Genomic DNA, 23,070 nt, shown 5'->3' with positions numbered 1-23,070 from the left:
AGGCGGGGAAAACGACACTCCCCAGCTCTCGTGTAGTTAGGAAGGGCAGGAGACAACAGTGGAAGAGGTGGAAGGTAGCCAGGGGTTAGACCCCATGGGGTCAGCCTCATACGCCGTGCTCAACACTGTGGTGTCTCTTCTAAGAGCAAGAGGGTGGCATTAGTCTGTTTTATTCAGGAGATAGGGACACCCTCAAAGCTGAGTTTCTAAAAGATTACTATCTGCATGCATGTAGGCAGCAGAGCAGTGAAAGGTCAGGAGTGGATGACATGTCTATAATGATTTAGATCAGAAAGGGTAATTTGAGCTACAATATTGGCAGTGGGCACCGGAAGAAAAGGACAGGTTTGAAAAACAGGGCGCAGAATCAAAAAGACTTGGTATTGGGTTGGACACAAGGAAATGGGAGATTATGGTATCAAGGGCGGCTTGAATGGCAAGGGAGAAGCCACCCACTAGATATTCAACATTACAAATCACTCCCTCCCTCTGTATATATGGACAAAATAGGCTATCTATCCAACCATCTATCTATCAATCCATCCATCCATCCATCTATCCACCCATGTATTATTATCTATCTATCTATCTATCTATCTATCTATCTATCTATCACTATCCCTATGTATCTTTATATCTATCAACTCTGCATTATCTCTTTCTATCATCCTCACCCATCTCTACATTTTCCCATATCGTAACCTATCATATCTACGTATACAGAATGGCCTGAGTTTCCTTAAGAAGGTAGCGCATCATTTCCCATACCCAGAAAATACCAGAAAAAAGCCTAGGCAAATCCCTAGTGGGGATGTTGCAGAGGGAATTCTATCACACTATGGAAAATTAATAGGTTGTTTTGAAACGTATCCACAGATCTTTCGAACAAAAGGTCAATAATTCCATTAAATGGATGGGGCCCACGGGGCATTATTTCACAGATAAGAAACAGGAGGTACCAAGATACAAACGTGCCAGGCTGACTCTGGGAAGAGGTGGCAGAAACGTGGGTATTCCCTGTGAGCCTTGTCTATTTTCTCCTCTGTTCAAAAAGCTCTGAACACCGTACCTCCATCACTTAGTCACACGAGAGCCCCGCTCTATCGCCTTCCAGTTTGGAGATAAATTTATCCAGGACCAGTGCACGAACACACTTTCCCCGTCGTCTGTGTGTGGGGTTAGTGTCATACCTGCTGTCCTTCTGTAGGCACACGGATGTGTGTGGTACCACGCACGCACGCTCAGAGGGCACGTGCTGGTTCTGTGTAGAATTTCTGGCAGAGCTCCACACTTGAATCCCAGATGTCGGCAAGCAAGAGTCTGGAGCAATTATGCTGAGTGAAGGAAGTCAGTCAGAGAAGGACAGATATCATATGTTTTCACTTGTATGCAGATCTTGAGAAAGTGAACAGAAGACCATGGAGGAAGGGAAGGGGGAAACATAGTTACAAGCAGAGAGGGAGGGAGCAAACCACAAGGGTCTATGAAATACAGAGAATAAACTAAGGGTGGACTGGAGGCTGGGGAAAGGGGGAAATGGGTGATGGGCACTGAGGAGCGCACTTGCTGGGGTGGGCACTGGGTATTGCCTGTAAGCCAATTTGACAATAAATTATATTCATAAAAAAAGACAGGCTCTCTCTAGCCATGTGAATTTCAGAAACTTATTTTCTTGCCATAAATCTCAAGTTTTCTCATCTGAAAAATGACCAAGATGCTCCTCTCTTGATGTTTCTGTGAAGCCTGAATAGGAAGTTTTGTAAAAGAATCTGTATGGTAAGTCAGGTAGCAAAACATAGTAACCACCAATGAACTCAGTAAAGGAGACGATCTGTTTATTTTCCAGGGTTGAATCCACACTCAGTAGTGGAATTCCATGTTTATTATTATTCCCCCACTTCATTACCACAAAGGGAATTTCATTAAGTCAGAGACGGGTTTTCTAGAAAGACATGGGTCCTGAGTTCCATCACCACACCTGGACTTTCCAGGTACTGGGAAGTTAAACTTGCCGTCTGTCCCCCATCTCAGAAATGAGTTCAATTCAACTTTTTCCTATTATTTATTTATTCTAATTTTAAATGTTTACTTATTTTTTGACAAGGGTTGGGGGAGAGAGAGAGAGAGCAAGCCAGGAGGGGCTAAGAAAGAGAGAAAGATAAAATCCCAAGCAGGCTCTGCACTATCAGCCCAGAGCCTGATGCAGGGCTCGAACTCAAAACCGTGAGATCATGACCTGAGCCCAAATCAAGAGACAGATGCTTAACCTACTGAGCCATGCAGGTGCCTCAACTTCTTCCTATTTTTTTAAAAATATTTTTATTTATTTCTAGGAGAGAGAGAGAGACAGCGTGAGCAGGGGAGGGTCAGAGAGAGAGGAAGATACAGACTCTGAAATAGGCTCCAGGCTCTGAGCTGGCAGTCAGCACAGAGCCCAACGCGGGGCTCGAACCCACAAACCGCGAGATCATGACCTAAGCAAAAGTCGGACGCTTAACTGACTAAGCCACCCAGGCGCCCCAACTTCTTCCTATTTTTTAAAGACAAGCCTGTTACACACCATAAGAAGTAGGTAATATCTAACACTCTTCTGTTGAGTAAAAGTATTAACTGGCTAGTCACACACATTTTCAAAATGGAAACATAAGATTTATGGAAAGAACTCTCAGGTCTCTGGTAATAAGCTGAGCAAACTCCTTTCCTTAATCATTCCATTGTGTTTCCATATGTCGTTTTATTATCCTTGTATATAACTACGAATTCACAAGGACCGATAGCCTCCATTTTCATTTAAAAACGGTCAGGAAAACAGATCTACATGGAACACACACAACAGCTTAAATACTTCATCTCCACAGTTTGATGCTGACAGGCTTCGGAAAATAAGTCCCATGAAAGTCACTTTGAACTGCAGCCACCATATCAATAAAGTAGCAATTCTGAATAATTCCACGCAGGGCCATCATTCTGTTGTGGGATATGGCCCCCTCCTTCTACAAGGCATAAAAGTCCCTTCTTCCTATTACCATGAGCTTCTCTCATGGTTTTACCATTAAAAAGCTTAAATACCAAATCTCCCCATCTTTTCTGATCTAGTCATGCTACCGGCTGAAACGCACGGTCATTCCAGAGCTGGAAAGAGGGACACACATCCGCTTGTTATATATGGCCTTAGGGATTACCGCCAAGCTCTGTGAATGGACGCCAAACAGGTAAGACAGGCAGACCAAAAACAAAACAAAACAAAACAAACAAACAAACAAAAAACCCCAAAAAACCAACCAACCAAACAAAAAGCTCCAGAGAAAACTCCAACAACCTAGCATTAGCTGAATTAACACAACAGAGAATCCCTGCTAGTGAGCCAAAGCAGACAAGGAGTCAAGCTTAAGATCGTCAGAAAACTCAGTTACATTTTGTTAAAACTCCTTTTGATGAGGATTTCATAGGTTAGAAATAGATACATTTAAAAAAATTTTTATGTATGTTTGAGAGAGAGATGAAGGGTGAGCAGGGGAGGGTCAGAGAGAGAGGGAGACACAGAATCCAAAGCAGCTCCAGGCTCTGAGCTGTCAGCACAGCTCCAACTCACAAACCACAAGATCGTGACCTGAGCCGAAGTCGGACGCTTAGCCGACTGAGCCGCCCAGGCGCCCCTGAATAAATACATTTCGAAGCTTTCAATCTTGCCTGAACGTCCGTCTTCACCGCTTAACATCACCGACGGAGCACGCTGGCGTAGCTATCGACGAGCTACGGCTGCATCAGTACTTTTGTTCCGGGAAGGACCACGGGGCCCCTGGTGACTCCCTGGAGACGGGGGTGTCATGTTTCCCCATGGGCACAGGTGTGGTTTACTGACGAAGGTCAGCGTGCACGTTCTTTCTCCACATGTCATCATTTTTATTCGCCAAGCACCTTTTCCATGGGACATTTCTGTTGTTGCTGAAGGTTTTAATATTTGGCTGCTCATACAATGTTAAGGCAGGTACAGTATCTCCTTCACCCCAAGCGCTATGCGATCATACTTGTCCCATAGTTTTCCACTGCGGATGCCCCAGTCTACCTCGCGTCACACCATGTTTCCATTCTTCCCCCTCTCCTTCCTATCGGAACCGAGGTTCTATTCCAACAGCCATCCTGACTTACAGCTTGTGAATCGGACAATGCGGACAGCACCCCAGCCCAGCCGGACACGACCAGACTATTCCATGGTGGTGATGGGTTTAAGAAGTCTGCTTAGACCAACTGGAATATCTGGTGACTGTGTCCAGGTTGGGGGCAGGTGATGGCCTCTTGTGGCACAGTCCGACGGCCAGGAAGGACTTCCACGTGTTAGATGGAGGAGAGGTGTTCTCCCTCCTCTGGCCCGACGGGAGCAACCTCTCTCTTTGCTCCGGTGGCTGCTGAGACCCATGGAGGGAGGAGGGAGGGCAAGACCAGGCAACAGCCATGACCGAGCTCCCTGCACCGGCTGCCTGCTCTGTCCAGTCTGCCCTCTGGACGCCCCGTGGGGCCTGGCGAGCACAGGGGCTCCTGTTGCTTGCGTTTCAAAAGCACCTCCACTGATGACACACTGCTGCCTCATAAATGCAAGATGGCCCCAAGGAGCCCCTCCATCTGCTGTCCACGCGCCGGAGGCTCCAGGCAGCTGTGGGGTGGATGCCAGTCAGAGAGCAGGACAGGGGCAGAGGGGACGTCCCGGCTGAAGCCGTGAGGCAGGGACATGGGCAGGCTCCCTCGGCCTGTAGTATCATATGAGTAATTCCTAGTCATTACACATAAAACTACATACCATGTGTTCTCTTGGCCCTGCTTCTGGAGAATCGTGGCTAATGCAGGAAGAGGGAAGAGGGAGAGGAAAGAAAGTCTCTTTCACCAAAGCAGGAGTGAGGGACAAAAAATCCGCATTAGCATTCATATGTTCCTCTTTAGAGCAAAAAAGAAATTGAGTTCAAGGGTAAAGCAATCACTTTTGTTTGGGCTAAATTTAATGGGTAATTTACTCGTACAACTGGAAGACTGGTTTATACCAACTCAAAAAACAGATTTCTTCCCTTAATTTGCCCACATTGGGAAGTCCCAAGCCTGTATTTACTACCCATCGTGCAAAGATTAACAGAGTAAAGAGCTCATGGAGTTGTTACCTAACCCGTGTTTTACTGTAACTGCACGCCGACTCCTGTGCAGCATCCACTGAAATTCCTGTTGCCTTAGCATCTGTCAAGAAAATAACGGTTTTGTTGAAAACTTCTGAGTTATAGAACGTTGGGAAAATAGTTAAGTCCCACACACAAAAAAACTTCTACTTGGTGAAAATACATATTCTAGTTTCCAATTTTTTACTGTCCATTTATTATTTATTTTGAGAGAGAGAGAGAGAGAGAGAATCCTAAGCAGGCTCTTTGCTGTCAGTGCAGAGCCCAACGTGGGGCTCAATCCCATGAACCATGAGATCACGACCGGAGCTGAAATCAAGAGTCAAATGCTTAACCAACTGAGCCATCCAGGTGCCCCTCAAATTTTTTTTAAATACACTTTTTTTTTTTCTCACCAGGGACCAATGTGTAATTGCAAACACATTTATACTGAGGTTCTTGGAGGTTTGTACCTAAAGGGTGTTTCCGACACTCCCACGTGCCTGAGAGCCAGTACTGGTGAACGCTGAACAGCTTCTTCTCTGAGATGAGCACGAAGAAACAAACATTCCCTTTAGACTATTTGGGGCTGCTCTTCACGTGCGGTTCTGTCACACTATGTCTGCGTTTTACAGTCTTGATCTCTTATTAAAAAGATAACCAATGCTTCATTCATGTCCTGAAGGTGATTCCTGGTGGGGGAGGTGCTGACAGCGATTGGGTTCTACACGGGCCTCTGCACTCCTCCCCAGGGATGGTCATGTGACTACATGGACCAATGAGATGGAAGACTGCTTACAGGAGGCGGGCTCTGATGCTCTGCCTAAGTCTGTAACTCAAACGTGATGGCTGGAGCTCCACTGGCCTTTCTGGAGCAGAAGGCGACTTTGAGGATGGAGTCAGCTGGTAGAAAGACTCACCCAGGTGACCGAGGAAGCCACCATGTTCATCTTAGTGTCTACCTCTGGACTTATTTCAATGCGAAAGATGAACTCCCATCACTGCTAAAGCTGTTATATTTGGGCTATGTCACAGAGCCAAACGGATCCAGTCTTACACAGTGAGCACTTAAGTTCTGATTTCTGCATAAAACCAGCTTGGACTGGGGTTGAAAAGTCCTAACGGATTCACTATCGTCATCTTGTGCCTGTCTACCGGGCCAGCTAAGACTGCCATACAGAACACGGCCATTATTACTATTTAAATTTTTAAATTTAAATTATTCAAAATGTTATCTTGATTGAGTCTTTTTATTTCTTTAGGACATGGCTTTGTCCTTAATTTCTTGGAAAACTTGCAGAAGAACATAAGAAAAGAAGCAATAACTGCTTCAATGTTTTTGTGCAAATATTCCGAAGCATAGCTTCTCTCTTGTTGTTACTAATAACCCCAGCAGCAGTAGTTATTTAACAGCCAGGAAGTGCCAGGCCCTGTACTAAGTGTTTCACTTTGCCTCTCACTAGAGTCTGCATCCCCTACGAAGTAGAAATACTACAATTATCCATGCTTTACAGGTGAGAAAAGTGAGGTACAGAGAGGTCATTTGACTTGCCCAAGGTCTACACACTCACGAGCTCTCAGGGATGTGAATTTCGCTCCATCCAGTTCATCCTGCACTTTCGCATGTATTTCGAGCTCCCACTGTGGTCAGACACTGGTCTAGGGACTGCAATCAGCACCGCAGGCAACGTGCCTATTTTGCTCGTCATAGGCTGGGCAAAGTCAATATATGACACGCTGGGTATCGAGAGGCACCATGGAGAGAGGAGACGAAGATGAGGGACGTGCATGCTTTTGACATAGGCTGCCTCCTGACGAGGCTGTATTTTATGAACCACAATCCTGACCACCTGCTACAGGATGCCTCAGTCCTAACTGACACTAACACAAAAGCTGGGTGGAGCTGGCGGTATCTCAAAATCACATGGATCCTGATGTTGGGTTCAGGAGGTCTCCAGTGAGAGACATAGAAGAGATTTCACAGATACAAGAGACGCCGCAGGCTCAGCAGCTGGCCTACAGCCTGGGATGCACAGGGACACACACGTGACCCGGCCCTACTCCAAGGGGTGTCCACCTGCTGGAAGGTGCCGAGGTTTCGGAGCTACTGGACTGAGCCAGCCTTTGGGACATGATCTAAGAAGCAAGAAAGCGTCGGGTCTGAAAGCTGGGGGTTTGTTGGACACATGCTCTTAAATCAGTGTCCAGTTCTCTTTCTGGACAGTTCTCTTCAACTCTTTGATAAGGAGGTGAATCAAAGGTTAATGGCGGCTGTGCCGCTGGCGAGTTCTGCCACTGTCCAGGGGATATCGCCGAAGAGGAAGAGGAAGTTCATCGGAAAAGGGGAGGGGTACTCAGGCAGATTTAGGAAGAATAAGTGCCAGGGATGTGGGTGCTCCCAGGGCTCTGACAAGGGGGAAGGTGTTCTTCACACTTTAGGGATCGAACCACCAGAAGGGCTTGCGGGTGCAGGGAAGTCACAGCACAGGGCTGTGCGTCAAGCCCAAGGTGAGGGGCAGCTGGTTCAAGGGAGGAGCCAGGCTCCCTCCACCCACTCAGGCTGACCGGGATCTTGTGGGAACTGTCCACTGAGTGCAGCACAGCAGGAAACAGTTTCCCCATGCAGCAATGCTTTTCAAAATTGCTTTTATTTTTAGGGATCCCTTCCCTCAAGGAGGTTAAGCTTTACATCAGGACTGGACCGTGGGGGGGGGGGCACTGTCAACCCCCTAAGGAGGAACTCAGTCAAGGCTAAGAAAAGACTCTCTCATGAATAGATGCTTTTCCAAAGAAGACGTCCATATGGCCAACAGACACATGAAAAGATGCTCCACGTCACTCATCATCAGGGAAATACAAATCAGCACCACACTGAGACAGCACCTCACACCGGTCAGAGTGGCTGACATGAACCAGTCAAGAAGCTACGGATGCTGGCGAGGATGTGGAGAAAGGGAACCCCTCTTGCACTGTTGGAGGGAATGCAAACTGGTGCAGCCGCTCTGGAGAACAGAATGAAGGTTCCTCAAAAAATTAAAAAGAGAATTACTCTATGACCCAGCAATTGTACTACTAGGTATTTATCCAAAGGACACAAAAATACTGATTCAAAGGGCACATGTACCCCAAATTATCCAAATTATGGAAAGAGCCCAAATGTCCATCAACTGATAAATGGATAAAGAAAATATAGTATATCTATATCTATATCTATATCCAGACACACACACACACACACACACACACACACACACACACACACGAATGCTACCCAGCAATGAAAAAGAATGACATCTTGCCATTTGCAACAACACGAATGGAACTGAGTATTATGCTAAGTGAAATAAGTCAGTCAGAGAAAGATATCAAATGATTTCACTCATATGTAGAATTTGAGAAAAAGGATGAACATAGAGGAAGGGAGGGAAAAATAAGATAAAAACAGAGAGGGAGGCTAACCCTAAGAGACCCTTAAATACCGAGAACAGGGTTGTCGGAGGGAGGTGGGTGGGGGGATGGGCTAGATGGGTGACGGCCACCGAGGAGGCACTTGTTGGGATGAGCACTGGGTGTTATATGTAAGTGATGAGTCACTGAGTTCTACTCCTGAAGCCAAGATTACACTGTATGTTAACTAACTTGAAAAAAAAAATAAAGAAAGAAAAGGCTGTTAAAGATTACGTACCGAAAACTCTAATGTTTTAAAGCCTTAACAGCCTTTATATTTGTAAGTGGTTAAAAAAAAATTTAAAAACACCGTATTTCTGGGTGACACGTGTAAATTACATGGAATTCAAATTCCAGCCTCCGGGAACGGTTTTGGTGTCACTCAGCTCCCCTCCCCCCCATCCATGTATGTGTTTCAAGAGCACAGCTGCATTGTCACAACAGAGGCCGCGTGGCCTGCAGAAGTGAAAATCTATATTGTCTGTGCTTTTGCAGGAAGTATTTGCCGACCCCATTGCCTGCAATCCTATGTGAGTTAATGCTCATTTCCTAGAACAGAGATTTTCACCACAAATTAAGAAGCGCCAAGTTTATCCCGAAAGAAGAGCGTAATGAGTATAACGCACCGACACGCGTGCTGAAAAGTCACTATGATGTCTTCATGGAATTATAAAGGCTACATAGGAGCAAATGGCTTGTGATCAAATAATATGCACGTAGCGCATGAACCGTGGGGCAGGACTCTGCCGCAAGGCGCAGAGGTGCATTCTGACACTCTTGCCTGTACGCAGCGGTGCAGGAACCCCCCTGGGCAGGAGCACACACCACAGCTGGTATCACTGCTGCGTAATGACCATGGACGGCCGGGAGCTGGTCCTCCTGGAGCAACATAGCCATTGGGAAACAGGGGCCTAGAGCACAGGGAGCCAGGGGAATAAAGTCCCCAAACTTTGCCTTCAGCCTCTACCTGGTCTTCTTTCCCGGCCTTCCACGGGCTGAATCCAGAGGACCAGGCAGCGACTTTGAGGCCTCATGCACAGGAAACACTCCCAGGGCCCAGAGCAGGGTGGAGACAGTGGGTCAGAACAGAGCAAGGGAGATTATACAGACCGCCGTCTGGGTAACGGCACGCCTGGCCCTCGGTTTCCCGAGCCAAAGCTTTGGAGCCGCGCTGTCTAATCTGAGAGCCATTAGCATGCACGGCTATTTAAGTCTAAATTACAGTTGGCCCTTACACAACACAGGTCTGAACACATGGATTTTATTCTGATAAATATGGTATTATACTGTAAATGCATTCTCTCTTCCTTGTCTTCTTAATCCCATTTCTTTTCTCTAGGACGCTTCATTGTAAGAATACAGTGTATTATACACCGAACATCCAAAATCTGTTCATCGACTGTTTATGTTACTGGTAAGGCTTCTGGTCACCAGTAGGCTATCAGTAGTTGTGTTTCTGTGGAGCTCTAAGTTAGCCACAGATTTTCAACTGTGCAAACGGTTGGTGCCCCTAACCTCTGCGTTGTTCAAGGGTCAAGTGTAATTAAATCACATAAAAATACAGCTGCTCAGTGACATTAGTCATGTTTCCAGAGCTCCATGACCATGTGTGGCTGTGGCTGCCATATTGGATAGCTCAGGTAATAAAACATTCTATCAATGCAGAAAGTTCTATCAGATAGTACTGTCGACTCTAGACTCATTGTTGGCCTCGCCTATTCAAACAAAAACCTGGTCTTGCCTCTAACCAGGTCCTGATGGCCATGCTGAGAAAGTACATCCCGAGGTCTTCCATTTGTCCTCAATAGCACCATCATCATTGTAGAGCTGGTACTCAACCCTTTCTGTCTGGACCATCAAAGTAGCTCCCGACATGGTCTTCCTGCTTCCGTTGCTCACACCCACCAATTTTGTTCTCCTCTTGGGTATTCAGAGTGATGTTTCAAAAGTAGATCCTGAATCAGATGAGATTTAAACATAATAAATGAGAAATCCTAACGCCCACCTCCTGTCTGATGAGGGTCTACATAATCCAGAGCCTGCCTCTTCGGACCTCATCCATGCCAGTCACTACTCCCCAGCTTCACTCGACCTTTCCATCCAGAGGTACGCTCAGCTGGCCTCTGCCTTGGGTCTTGGCATCCGCTTTGCCTTCTGTCTGGAGAGCCAGCTCTTGTCAGATCTTCGTATGCTGGATCCTTCTTGGCATTCTGTCTCAGTTCAAATGGCACCTCCACAGCCTCCAAGGGCTCACCTTGCTACACCGTTTTATTTCCTGCCAAGCACAGATGAATTCTGAATTCACCTTGCTCAATTACTGTTTTACTCATTTACCAGCCGCCCCCCTGAATGGGATGCGAGCTGTGTGGGAGCCCCAACACGAAGGCCAGTGCCCGGCACACACACCCTGGGAGCCCAGGAACCCCGGGAACGGACGCTCTCTGGAGCGCTTATAACATGCGTTACATCGTGAGCGTATCTACGCACTGATAGCAACTGGTGGTCCATGAGCAGGGGCTGTGATAACCACATGGCAACAACAGCAGACACACTCTGACTTATTTTGTGCGATGTCGCTTTAAAGGTGTTGAGGCTCTGCCGCCACTGCCTCATTATAAATCACCGCCGGAGAGGACGCCTCATTAAGGGCATCAAAGGCACCAGAGTGGGCTGAAAAGAAAAGGCAGTGGCTTTGTGCATAATAAATAATTCATTTGCAGACGACTTTCCTGTTTCAAGGAAGACTTCTCAATTTCATATTTTTTGTGAGTGTGTTTTGTGGATTTGCATCTTCCAAAGATGTTTTTGCATACTGAAGCGATCGGCAGTCTAAACTCTGTTTTCCCAGGGAGGGTGGTGGCAGGCACTGGTTCCATCCATCTGGAACCTATTTCCAGTTCAGCTTCTTAGCTGGACTGTTTGGGCCATCCTTCAACTACGTGCCCTCTGCATCTGTGAAATGGGGAGAGGCGCAGCCTCATCGGGGCCCCTGTGGGAATTTAATGACTGAATATATAGAAGGAGGGGTGCCTGGGTGGCTCAGCCGGTTAAGTGTCTGACCCTTGATCTCAGGGTCATGCGTTCAAGCCAGTATTGGGCTTCTCTCTCTCCCCCAATACATACTGGGGTAAGAGTGGGAGAGGTGGAAAGGGGGAGAGGCGGAGAGGGACGGGTGAACATAGAGCCATGCCTGGTACATAATTAGCATCAGGAATCGGCTGTCATTACTTTGAAAGCTGTTTGGGGCAGCCGTGACTATTCACCAAGCACAAAACAAGAATACTTCTCGAAGCAGACATTTTTCTCAAGGGCTATTGCAGCAACTTAATTTGCACTTGGTGGAGAAAGTATAAAAATGAAAGCAGGGGTGTGCTATCCAGTGTGACTGAATTTTCAAAAAGTCTGCGTAAAACAACAGAGGGTATCTGGCATATTAATTAACAGGCTGACACAGGAAAAGAATACCATGAAAAGTCAAACAAAAAAGAGCCAAGAATCTGCTTTCATGCCAAACATGAAAAGAAATTTCATTACTGGAGCCAGGAAAGATCGTTTCCTACTGTAATGTGGGGGCCTCTTTTCTGGCTCTGACCGCGGCAGGTGGCCGTCAGGGCACATTACCTGTGCTCACTTCGGAGGTGATGGGGAACGAATGACCACGTGTTACTCCATCTCCACGTGCATGTCAGGGGGCAGTGAGGCTGCTCTCGGGGCAGCGCCCTGCCTTCTGCTGGGTGTGCCCATACGAAGAGGGCCTAGGCTGACGGGAGAAGAACACACAGGCGAGGTGGACATGGCAGGAACTTGAGTCATGAAGGTTCTGAAGATCCAAGGGAGTGTGGGCCGATGAAAACCAAGTTCATTTTTCATTGGACTCTTCACACGAGGCTTAGGGGCACCGACTCCAGCACAGTCAAAAATCCACATAGAACTTTTGACAGTCCCCCCAAAACTTAACTATTCACAGCCTACTGTTGGCCAGCATCCTTATGGGTAATATATATACTTAGTACTCACTTTGCATATTCTGTGTATTATACTGAATTCTTGCAATAAAGCAAGCTGGGTGTCATAAAGGTTACTAAGAAAAGCATAAGGAGGTGTGCCTGGTTGGCTCAGTTGGTTAAGTGTCCAACTTGGGCTCAGGTCATGATCTCATGATCTCATGGGTTCGAGTCCTGCGTCGGGCTCTGTGCTGACAGCTCAGAGCCTGGAGCCTGCCTCGGATTCTGTGTCTCCCTCTCTCTCTCTCTGCCCCTCCCCTGCTCACCCTCAGTGTGTATGCGTATCTCTCTCTCTCTCAAAAAAAAAAATTAAAAAACATAAAAAGAAGACGTACATGAGATGGAGGGAAGGCGCTGTTTAATCACTACTTTCTCATAATCCCAAGAATCACGTAAGAAAGGAGCTCGGTGGTCAGTCAGGTGAGTGAAGTCTGGTGAGGTCTACACTTCACAGCTCGGGCTTGCAGGTCTCTGGGCTAACACGTCCCTTAGTCACACTAATGAGCAGAAAGCATTTGAGCGTGGCATCAACGGTAAGTCAGGAGTAGTATACTGGCATCTAGCTGCCTCTACTTTGGAAGGGGGCTTGAGGACTGGAAAGGCTAAGGTGGGTTTCAAACAGGATGGACTGAGGAAGCACAAAGAGGGGTGTCCGAGGGTCATGTCTTCCCACACATCTTGGGTATATCGCTCTTGTTTTCACGGCTCCCAACGGTGTGATCTCAACCACTGAAAATAACTCAAGAGTGTTTGCATCCTCTGACTTGACTACCGTCCCCACTGTGCACGAGGAAATCATGGGGTGGACAGAGTGGAAGAATCAACAAGGATCACCTCCGGCTGTGGGGATCAAGGAAGACTCCCTGGAAGAGGTGGCAGCAAATGGGCTCTAGAAAGAGATTTATGAGATGCATTTGTGCTCTCATAAGAGTAACTCTAAGATCATAGTGCACTTCGTGAAGTGAAGTTAGCACACCTAACTCTTTGATTTCGTTTAAAAAGTCTGCTGACTTTCCCCGAGGATCTGCAGACATGTCTACACCCTTACATCATCGTAAATATCACAGAATGTCACCAAATCGTTCATGAGGGTGAGAGTCTTCTGATCATTGCCAAAGTTCATGGTGCTCCACCTTGATGGTATCTCCTGGTTATGTTCCATTGAATGTCTCACCCCAGTCCTGATGCCTAACACTTGGTAGTCGGGGCTGGACGGCAACGCAGTGGGAACCCCACTGGGAGCCCAAGAGACGAGGCGCATTCCTGCAACCCATCGCTTGCACTCCCCAGGCTTAGAGCAGCGCCCACAGCTACAGTATCCGAACAGCCACCGTCCGACGGGATCCAAACCACGTTCGTTTTAGTTTAGAATGAAGAGCATGTGCTACTGTTTGCAAGGACGGGCTCATCCGGCATTCACACCGATAAGTATCAGTTATTATCGGGATCCTGGTGGAAGCCCCAAAACACGTGTTTTACCCAAACCCTGGAGGCAGGTAGGAGACAAGGATGTTGAAGAGCCTTGAGCAACTGCAGCCTCCCTCCCCAGCCCCACCCAGAAAGTTCCAGCTCTTTTAAGTAGTGCAAATACTTTTTTTCCAGAATCAGACACTGACAGGCAGTTATAGACATGCACTAATTACATTAACGTTACTGCACATGTAATGACTTTTTCCTCAGGATTTTCTTCCCAAGGACAAAAATATATCTACCTACAAGACTATAAGGCATTATTTCCTGAACATAAAAAAGTAATGTAATAAAACTCTTAGAAATACATGAATGGATTTTTTTTTTAAAAGGCTTTATGGCCATAGACATCAGGAAAAAATGGGCAAAATGGGCAAAATATTGAGTAAAAAATAAATTCTTTTGGGAAATTAGCTTTGAATGTTAGTAATTAACCGCATCTCATTTCAAAGCTTTCCAGGAGATGGAATTCTATGTCACAGAAAGAATGGAGGGGCCGGGAGCCCCACCCCAAATGGATCTCAAATCCTTAATAATAGTATCAACTGTCACAATTACATTTACCTTCAGCATTATTTTTGCAAAACTACAGTTCTATCCATTCAAATGTGTGGTCTGGGGGTATTTTAATTTCTGAGATTTTACAAGAACAAGTGAAACAGGCATGTTTTTCCTCTTGGTCATAAGTAGGGGGAGATGGGGGTCTTCCACTACAGGAAAGATCAGTGGATGTGGCTGCGTGAAAATTAAATGCCCGCCAAACTTCTGCATGCTACAACACACCATCTGTGAGATTAGGAGGTGAATGGTAAATCAGGAAGAATACTTGCACTAATGCGCCAATCAAAAGGTTAGCGTCGCTAATGTACAGAAACAGAAAGGAGAAGGTGGTGCCCCCGGGCTGGGGGTACGAGGAGGGAAGTCTTGTTTAGTGGACAGGGTTGCGGGGCTGTGAGAGGAGAAGGTTCCAGATCTGTTACACATAATGTGAACATACTTGACGCCAATGGATTGCGCAGGTAAAAGTGGTTAAGATGGTCAATTTCACTTTACTTTTTTTACCATAATAAAAAAAGATTTTTTTTTAATGTTTTATTTATTTCTAGGAGAGAGAGAGAGACAGCATGAGCAGGGGGAGGGTCAGAGGAGAGGGAGAGGGAGTCACAGACTCTGAAACAGGCTCCAGGCTCCGAGCTGGCAGTCAGCACAGAGCCCGACGCGGGGCTCGAACCCACGAACCGCGAGATCATGACCCAAGCGAAAGTCGGACGCTTAACCGACTAAGCCACCCAGGCGCCCCAAAAAAAGATTTTTTAATAACAAAGTAATAAGAAATGAAATTCCCAATAGGGAAAGGAAATGAGTAAGAGCAAATGTTTGATAAGAAAATTTGCATATGGAACCAAAAGAAGGCAAATGAAGGCAACAATAAAAAAAAATTAAAGCAACAATGAGGTATCATCTTTGCTTAACAAATTGCGTATTTTAAAATTTTAATGTCCTCTCTGAAGTCGTAAGGAAATGGTATCATCTTACACAGCGGGTGGGATTACATTGGTTAAACTTACTGAAGGGCAGTTAGGCTGTTATCAAAAAAATTACAATATTGCGTATCATTTGATGCACATCCTTTGATTCAAATTTATTCCTAGAAATTTATGTACAGGAATCAATCAGAGATGCGTGCAAAGATTTCTGTGCAAAAATGTATGAAATAGGATATTTCTTTTTTTTTAAATAGGGTATTTCATGATAAAAGAGTTCTGTGCAAAAATGTAAACCATAGGATATTTCATAATAAAATATTATGTTACCCATTTTAGGTCTGTGGGTGAGCCATGGAGACAGAGGGGAAGCTTTCTGGGTGAGCCTAAAACTCAGACTCTTGGGTCCCCCCCCCGCCATCTTTCCTTTACACCGGGGTCCAATGCATGGGACAGTCCAATCACCTACCCACGCAGACGAACCTAAAAGTGTCCACCTCGCCATTTCTCTACTGTCCTGACTACAGTCCCCTGGGACCGTCCAGGATGGTGTCAGTGTCCGTCTTTCCTTCTCGACCGCCACATACTTTTAGCGGGACACACGGCCTCCTGGGGTAATGCGCACTCTCCCAGCTCCCTTGCAGCTAGAGGTGGCCACTTGGCTGAGCTCAGGGCTGATGGGCTGGGAGCACGGGTGCTGTGTCCAGGGACAGGTCATATCTTTGATGGAAAGGGGCACTTCCTCCCTTCTCCCCTCTGCCTATTCCTGCTGGCTGCCACAGGGACATGGTTGTTATTAATCTGACACCATGGGGATGAGGTCACTATCTTTGGGGATAGAGGGAGGCTATGTCCTAACTCCCTGGAGGCATCAGACAAGCCCCAGGCTGCTCACACTCCTACAAGACAGGCGAGGGATGAGTAAATGCCACACTCATTAGGTCGGAGTTATTTGACAGCAGCCAGAGTATAGGCCTTAACTCTCTCTGACATCTGTCTCTCCCAAATCTACTCTCCACCTAGAGCCAGAGTGCTCCTCTAAAAACATACATTGGTCCATGTGACACCCTGCTGAGAGCCTTGCTGTGGCTCCACATCACACTTATTCTAGTTTATGAGTACTCAGTGACAATGATCTCAACCCAGAGCGCCTTCTCCTTACTCAGCATGGTCCTGGTGAGCTGGCTTTCCTTCTGTTTCTCTAATATTTCAAGAAATGTGTGACGCAGATGAATAGATTAACAGGTGCATGGATATCAGATCTCCTTCAAATATCTCCCAATGAACATATGTTGAACAAAGACAAAGTGTAAGTGAAATGAAATGGCAAAAAGATTGTGTAGTGAGGGCAATCTCCCTAAAAATGGCCAGAGTTCTTCTCCCAATCAAGTCAAAGGCAACATGAAGGAGCCTTCTCAGGAAAGGGGACTCAGAACACTCCAAATATGAAAGTTTGGGGAGTCAGGACCCTTGAGACTTCACCCTTAGCTCCAAAGGAAGATGTTCCAACATTACTGGTAAAACCTCATCAGACCAAAAGTATTCTAATCCAATTCATTCAATTCAGCTCTAGAATCAGTGAGCACGTACAGTGTCTACCACTCCTTCTGTATCGTGAAATATGGCGGCTGGGGCCGAATCCCTTCCCTGAAAGAATTTACAATGTTATTGTCAGGGTGCTGTTTATCCTTTGTATTGAGGGGTTCAATGAACATAATAATAGCTACCATTTACTGTATGTTTGCTCTGGACTGGACACAGTTCCACGCACTCTTGAGTTATCATTTAGCCTCATAATAGCCTATGAGTAGGTATTATCTCTTCTCCCCCTTTAGATGAGGAAATGGAGGCACTGTGAAATAAGCCTGTTTGCATAACTAGCACGTGGAGGCCAGGATTCAGTTATATTATTTTGCTTCCTGGGAGTTTCCTAAAGATCAACACAGAAAAAAACACACAGGTACCCAAGATGGGTCTCCATTTCCTCATGTGGAAATGAAGGATTGTTACAAATATCGCACATTGCCTTGAAATAATCATTTTCCTCTTGCGTCCTTGCAACAGAGTTTAAGCAACATGCCCTGCTAAACTAGAGATTAACCAGCCTTCCTTCCAACTAGGTATGGCCACTCGACTACATGCCAATTAGATGTAACCAGAAATATTATGTTGGATCCTTCTTTCTTGAAAGGGAAAAGTAACTGGCCATATTTGAGCTTCTTCATTTCTGACTTTTTCTGGTCTACCGAACATGGATATGCTGGCCGGCCCTCCTGCATCCATCTTGGACCCTGAGGTAACCATGAGGATGGAATTCATTCCCTCAAACCACCGAGGCAGAAATAAAGATGGAACGAGGCATGGGGCACCATTCTGAAACTAGACCACAACCTTAGGAGTTCCTTTACATGAAAAAAGAAACTATATTTTAGCCACTACTGGCTGGGGCAAAGTAGGCTGGGTGGGCGAGGAGCCCTCTTGATTTCAAACGAACGCAATTCCTAACTGACGAAAGGCACGAATAGGTCTTGGCTCTCCCATCACATGATTGCACGGCACTACATCCATCATCGCTAGACGGCGAGGTAGGGTGAGAATGGTCACAGACCAGCAGAGGATGGAGAGGCGTCTTGTTGGGGTGGGGATTCGTGCGGGTTACGGAGAACACTGGGGTTTGGGATAGGCGAAGGGAGCATCAGGGACATGCGAGGCAGGAGAAACGTTGAGTGCGGGAAACAAACAGGATGCTAACCTATGCTGAGCGAAGCCACAGAAGCCGTACCAAGTATTGCAAAGAGCTCATTTGATCAAAGGTGCTGAACGGGAGCAAATGCAAATAATTCCTTATGCAAGACAAATGGTCTTGCCATCCTAGTAATAGAGGCACTCACTAACAGCCTAACCAAAGCAGTGCTGCCCTCACACATGAAAAGATGCACCGGAGGAGGCTCAGTGCCTCCAAAAAAAAAACAAAATGTTAACAGGAGCCCTTATCAAGGGAAATACCCCAAACCTTTACATTTCCTAATGAACACCATAATAATGAACCTGCCATCACTAGGCAACTGTCCATGGTACCTTTTATTGAAAGATTGATTCCCGATGTTCTTTCTCCACTATATAATAATACTTGTCGATATTTTCTAACAGATGGTATGGAGGAGACACCGGGAAGTCAATGGATAGGTCAACTCATGCTTCACTTCCGACAGGAAAAGTACTCTGGTAACAGGGGAAATTTCACATTATTGTTGTGCAGACTAACTTGCCCAAGGTTTGCATTGTCAACACTCACATTTAAAGAATGTATCATTCCTCTGTAGGGGCTCCTGGAGGGTCTGAGGAAAGGCAGGGCTCTACGAGGCATCTGTGTGTTTTGTTTAGGGGACATGGATGATGGGTCTGCCCACAGCCACTGGGCTGTGTGACACAGAAACCAAGGGCTGGCCCTTCCAAGGATGAAAGCCCATGTCTGTTTCACAGATCCTAGAGAACACACGAACAGAGCTAGTCTTCACTCTTCTCCAGGCTGTAAAGTAGGTAACCTATGAAGGGAATATCGTTAACTCTTTCCTCCGTAGTGTTCTGTTTATTTTTAATTAGCTGCCAACACGAACAGGTTGACATTTCACACTGAAACTGGATTTACGGCCTCCTTGGAAAATCAGTAGCTTGTAAGAACGGAGAAACTGCTGTGGCTTTCCTGCGTGGCTAACACTGGCTGCAGCTTCTAGAGCCGGCACATGTTTGCCAGGAGCCCTGGTACATTTCACGCACACTTGAGCTAATTGGTCTCTGCAGGTGAATGTATTTGAGATCCTTAAAGTCTACATCATATGATAGAAGCACATTTATTAAATGATCAATATGTTTCATATAATGGAAAATCCAAATCTAATACCTGGAGTTTGAGGATTTTCTAAATAATGTTCTCAAAATATGATTTAGAGAAAATGTTTTCTAGACTCAGCTTTTCATAGTAGACTTCACAGTTTATGCCCCCCACCCCCACCCCACCTGGTTCTTAGTTCACCGACAATTTCCCACCACATCTAGGTGACAGCCTGGAGCCTCTCTTCCCCTTGGGTTCTGTATTAACAGCCCAAGGCGGGGACGTTCTTACCATGGCCAGTGGTATGACGCCCATCAAGTCCTTTTGACTCACGTAGATCTTGGATACACCCAAGTCGGAAGTGATGTCTCCTGGGTATTCAACCTGCCACGTGACGAGCTGCGTGGCCGGTGGGTCACTGGGCTCCTCTACCTCCACGTCGATCTGCATGACTTCATAGGAAGCACCATCCACGCTGGAGAGAAGCAGAGAAGAAGAGGGATGAGTGAGGGGCGCGTGGTCACGCTCAGCAGGCAACGGGCTCACCCATCACTTCTCCGTGTGTCTCCTCGTGCACATGCGTGTGTTCCCATCATCCCTATGAAGAGCGTTTCAGAGAGGCAACGTCAGAAAACACACCATTTCCAACACGATTCGCGGCACCAAGCTGGTCTCAGATGTCATTGCTAAGTGGGCGTCATGAAAGGTGGGCACTGCATTTCCTAAATGCTCTCTCTCCCTCTTCATCGGGGAGATTAGGATTCTTTCCCCTGCCCCCCGAAATCTATATGCTGCTTATACTGGATTTTCCAAAGACACAGTCAGTTCAAATTGGATACACGGAAGTTTAAAGGTATCTCAGGGTGATGTGGCTTTGCCATCTGCTGCTGGTGAGACACAGAGGTGAGGCATGAACATGAACGGGCTGCCTGTTGACAGGCGTGGAGAAGCAGCCAGAGGCCTGGAGATCGGAGTCATTGTAACCATTATTAGTGTTTAGACATACTGCTTTTTCCCTATAAATGTGCATCTAGAAATGAATCGAGTGAGATTATCAGGATGATTTTTGCAGCTATTTGTGCGAGTTTAATGAAGTGGCCACCTTTTCTGCCTCCTCATAGATTGCTTTCACAAAATGCCTGCTCTTGTATCCCATGGGTGGAGAAAAGGTAGGGGTAGGGCCAGCCACTCCCAGAGGGAGGGGAGAGGCGGAGAGGGTGCCGGTGAGGACGAGCGGAGGAGGCGGCTAAGAGAGATGCTTTTTAAGCCTTGGTGCCCAAAGCAACTCTCGCCTGTCAGCTCCCTCCGGAAGACTGGAATGTCACATAATTGCAAAATGACCGCGGACATCTGACACTCAGGACTACAAGACTTGTCCTTTAATGCACACAAAGCTACTGAGACACGTTTATCACACCGTCAGACCCAGTAAGAAGCTCAGAGGCAGACGGTGGGGCTTCCTGGGGGGCTTTCTTCTCAGAGTCGGCAACGAGACGGAATCCTGGAATGTTAGGACGAAGGGAGGCAGGGGGAAGAGGGGAGGAAGAAGGGCAAGGGGAAGAGGAGGAAGTGGAGGAGGAGGAAGGAAAGCAATTTAACTCTGAGAAACAGGCGGTGATGAAGAGTTGGTCGCCTTCTAGTCTATTCGGAGCCTCTACCTGGCGTTTCCCCAGGCAGAGGGGTCCTGAGGTCAGGACGCCGGCACATATCTCTTTGGGTTTGGGATTTATTTACTTATTTAAAAATTTGTTAATGTTTATTTATTATTGAGACAGGGAGAAACAGCACGAGTGGAGGAGGGGCAGAGAGAGAGGGAGACACGGAATCTGAAGCAGCTCCAGGCTCCCAGCTGTCAGCACAGAGCCCGACGTGGGGCTCAAACCCACGAACTGTGAGATCGTGACCTCAGCCAAAGTTGGATGCTTAACCAACTAAGCCCCCCGGGTGCCCTGGGTTTGGAATTTACAGGAGCTCTTGCGTCTCCTCCCCATTCCTGAGATGGCGCCTCTTCCAGCCGTACGGGGGCCACGCCCTCTCCACCTAGTCACAAGGAGAGGGAGATCTCCAGGACAGAATGTTCTGGAATTGCACTCCACAGTGGAGATGTCACAGCAGAGAGCCAGGACGCTACCAAATACACGGCTTTCTGTCCACCTGTGTCCACACAGGGCCCTCACCTCCAGCAAAGCCTCACAGCCCTTGCTTCCCCGAGCACTGGACTCCACCACTCCCACGGCCCGCACGCTTGCTTACGGAGCTTGCTCTGATCAGAAAAGCCCGCCAATCTCTCTGTTGATGTGAATTCTTCCCATTCGGTGAGAGCTATCCACAAAAGCACGACTGGAATTGTAAAAGGGCTCTACTTACTTCATCTAGTTTTACTCATTCAGTAACCTCGCCTGGTTCTCTCTAAAGCTTATTTTCTGTTTTTCCCTTAGATCCCTTGCCTGGCCAAGATGTGAAAGAAACACGGTCGCTTTTTAGTGGACTCTCCTCTCTTTGATGTGGTGATAAAAAGTCCCTTTGTTGGGAATTCTTAACCCGGGGACCATAGCAGACTTGTGGATTCTGAAACTGTGCAAATGTGTGCTTTTTCTTGAACGATTCCTTGCTGCATGGGCTTCGCGGTGCTTCGGATGCAGTAGGGCTTTGAGGCACGTTCCTGGTGATTTCCTCCGTAAATTCTGCACGTGGTGACCTAGCTTTAGAACAGTTCATCCTGTGTGTCTGGGTGGATCGGTGGAAATCTGAACGTTAATACCTGTTTGCAAATAGTTAACACGTACAGGATTGCAGAACGCTTACACACCTGGCGATATTTATCATTTCTTCGTGTTGAACTGTGTGAAGCTAAGGACAGCACCTCTGCAGGTTGTGGTTTAACCGGAAGCGTCCTGAGGAGGGGCCTATGCTTGCTTGGCTCCAAGTCGTGCTGAGCAGAGAGTCTGACGCCTGGTGCTCAGCAGAATGGAGTCGGGGCGCCTGGGTGGCTCAGTCGGTTAAGCGTCCGACTTTGGCTCAGGTCATGATCTCGCGGTTCGTGGGTTCGAGCCCCGCGTCGGGCTCTGTGCTGACTGCCAGCTCAGAGCCTGGAGCCTGTTTCAGTCTGTGACTCCCTCTCTCTCTGACCCTCCCCTGCTCACGCTGTCTCTCTCTCTCCTAGAAATAAATAAAACATTAAAAAAAAAAAGAATAATAGAGTCTGCTGTTACAGGACATGAGCACAGCGGGAGACGGGAGAGCTCATGCGATGTGTCTGCTCAGAGCCGTGGTCTTCATCATGCCCGCTGCGTGGACCGCTGGGGGGGCGGGGGGCGGCTTTGGAATTGACCGACGACCAGGCACCGCTGCACAGACTTCCTGCGGTTCCAGGTGGGCCAAGCAGCAGGCTCACTGAGTCTCTCTCTTTCCTTTGGTTCCTTCCTTCCACCTGTCTGTCTGTCTTTTTCATCCGGGTGACCCAGCCAGGAAGCAGGACCGCGGACAGCCGAGTAGTTAGGTGTAATTACGCGGTCACTGGCGCTCTGGGAAATATTCTCGATGTGCCGGTATTAGAAATAAAATGTACTCAGTTCGGGGATTTGGGAAGTATGGCTGGAAAAATCAGTGGAGTCTCAGGGAAGCCGTGAAGATTTCAGATATCAATGAGCACGAGACTGAGGGATGACGGGGACAGACTTCCAGCCAAGGAGGTG

General features: G+C 47.1%; 1 protein-coding gene across 1 annotated transcript in view; it reads right to left on the bottom strand.

Moving 5' to 3' along the window:
* TMEM132D (transmembrane protein 132D) overlaps positions 1-23,070 on the bottom strand; it is a 408,267-nt gene that overhangs the window by 154,791 nt on the left and 230,406 nt on the right. The window contains exon 3 of the mRNA XM_077761723.1: positions 19,667-19,850. Within this exon, the coding sequence (XP_077617849.1) occupies positions 19,667-19,850 (184 nt within the window). The remainder of the gene's footprint in view (positions 1-19,666; positions 19,851-23,070) is intronic.

This window comes from Crocuta crocuta, unplaced genomic scaffold (assembly GCF_008692635.1).
Source record: "Crocuta crocuta isolate KB4526 unplaced genomic scaffold, BGI_CrCroc_1.0 scaffold862, whole genome shotgun sequence".
NCBI lineage: Eukaryota > Metazoa > Chordata > Mammalia > Carnivora > Hyaenidae > Crocuta > Crocuta crocuta.
Note: the sequence above shows the minus strand (reverse complement) of the source record. Positions and strands in the feature narration are given on the sequence as shown.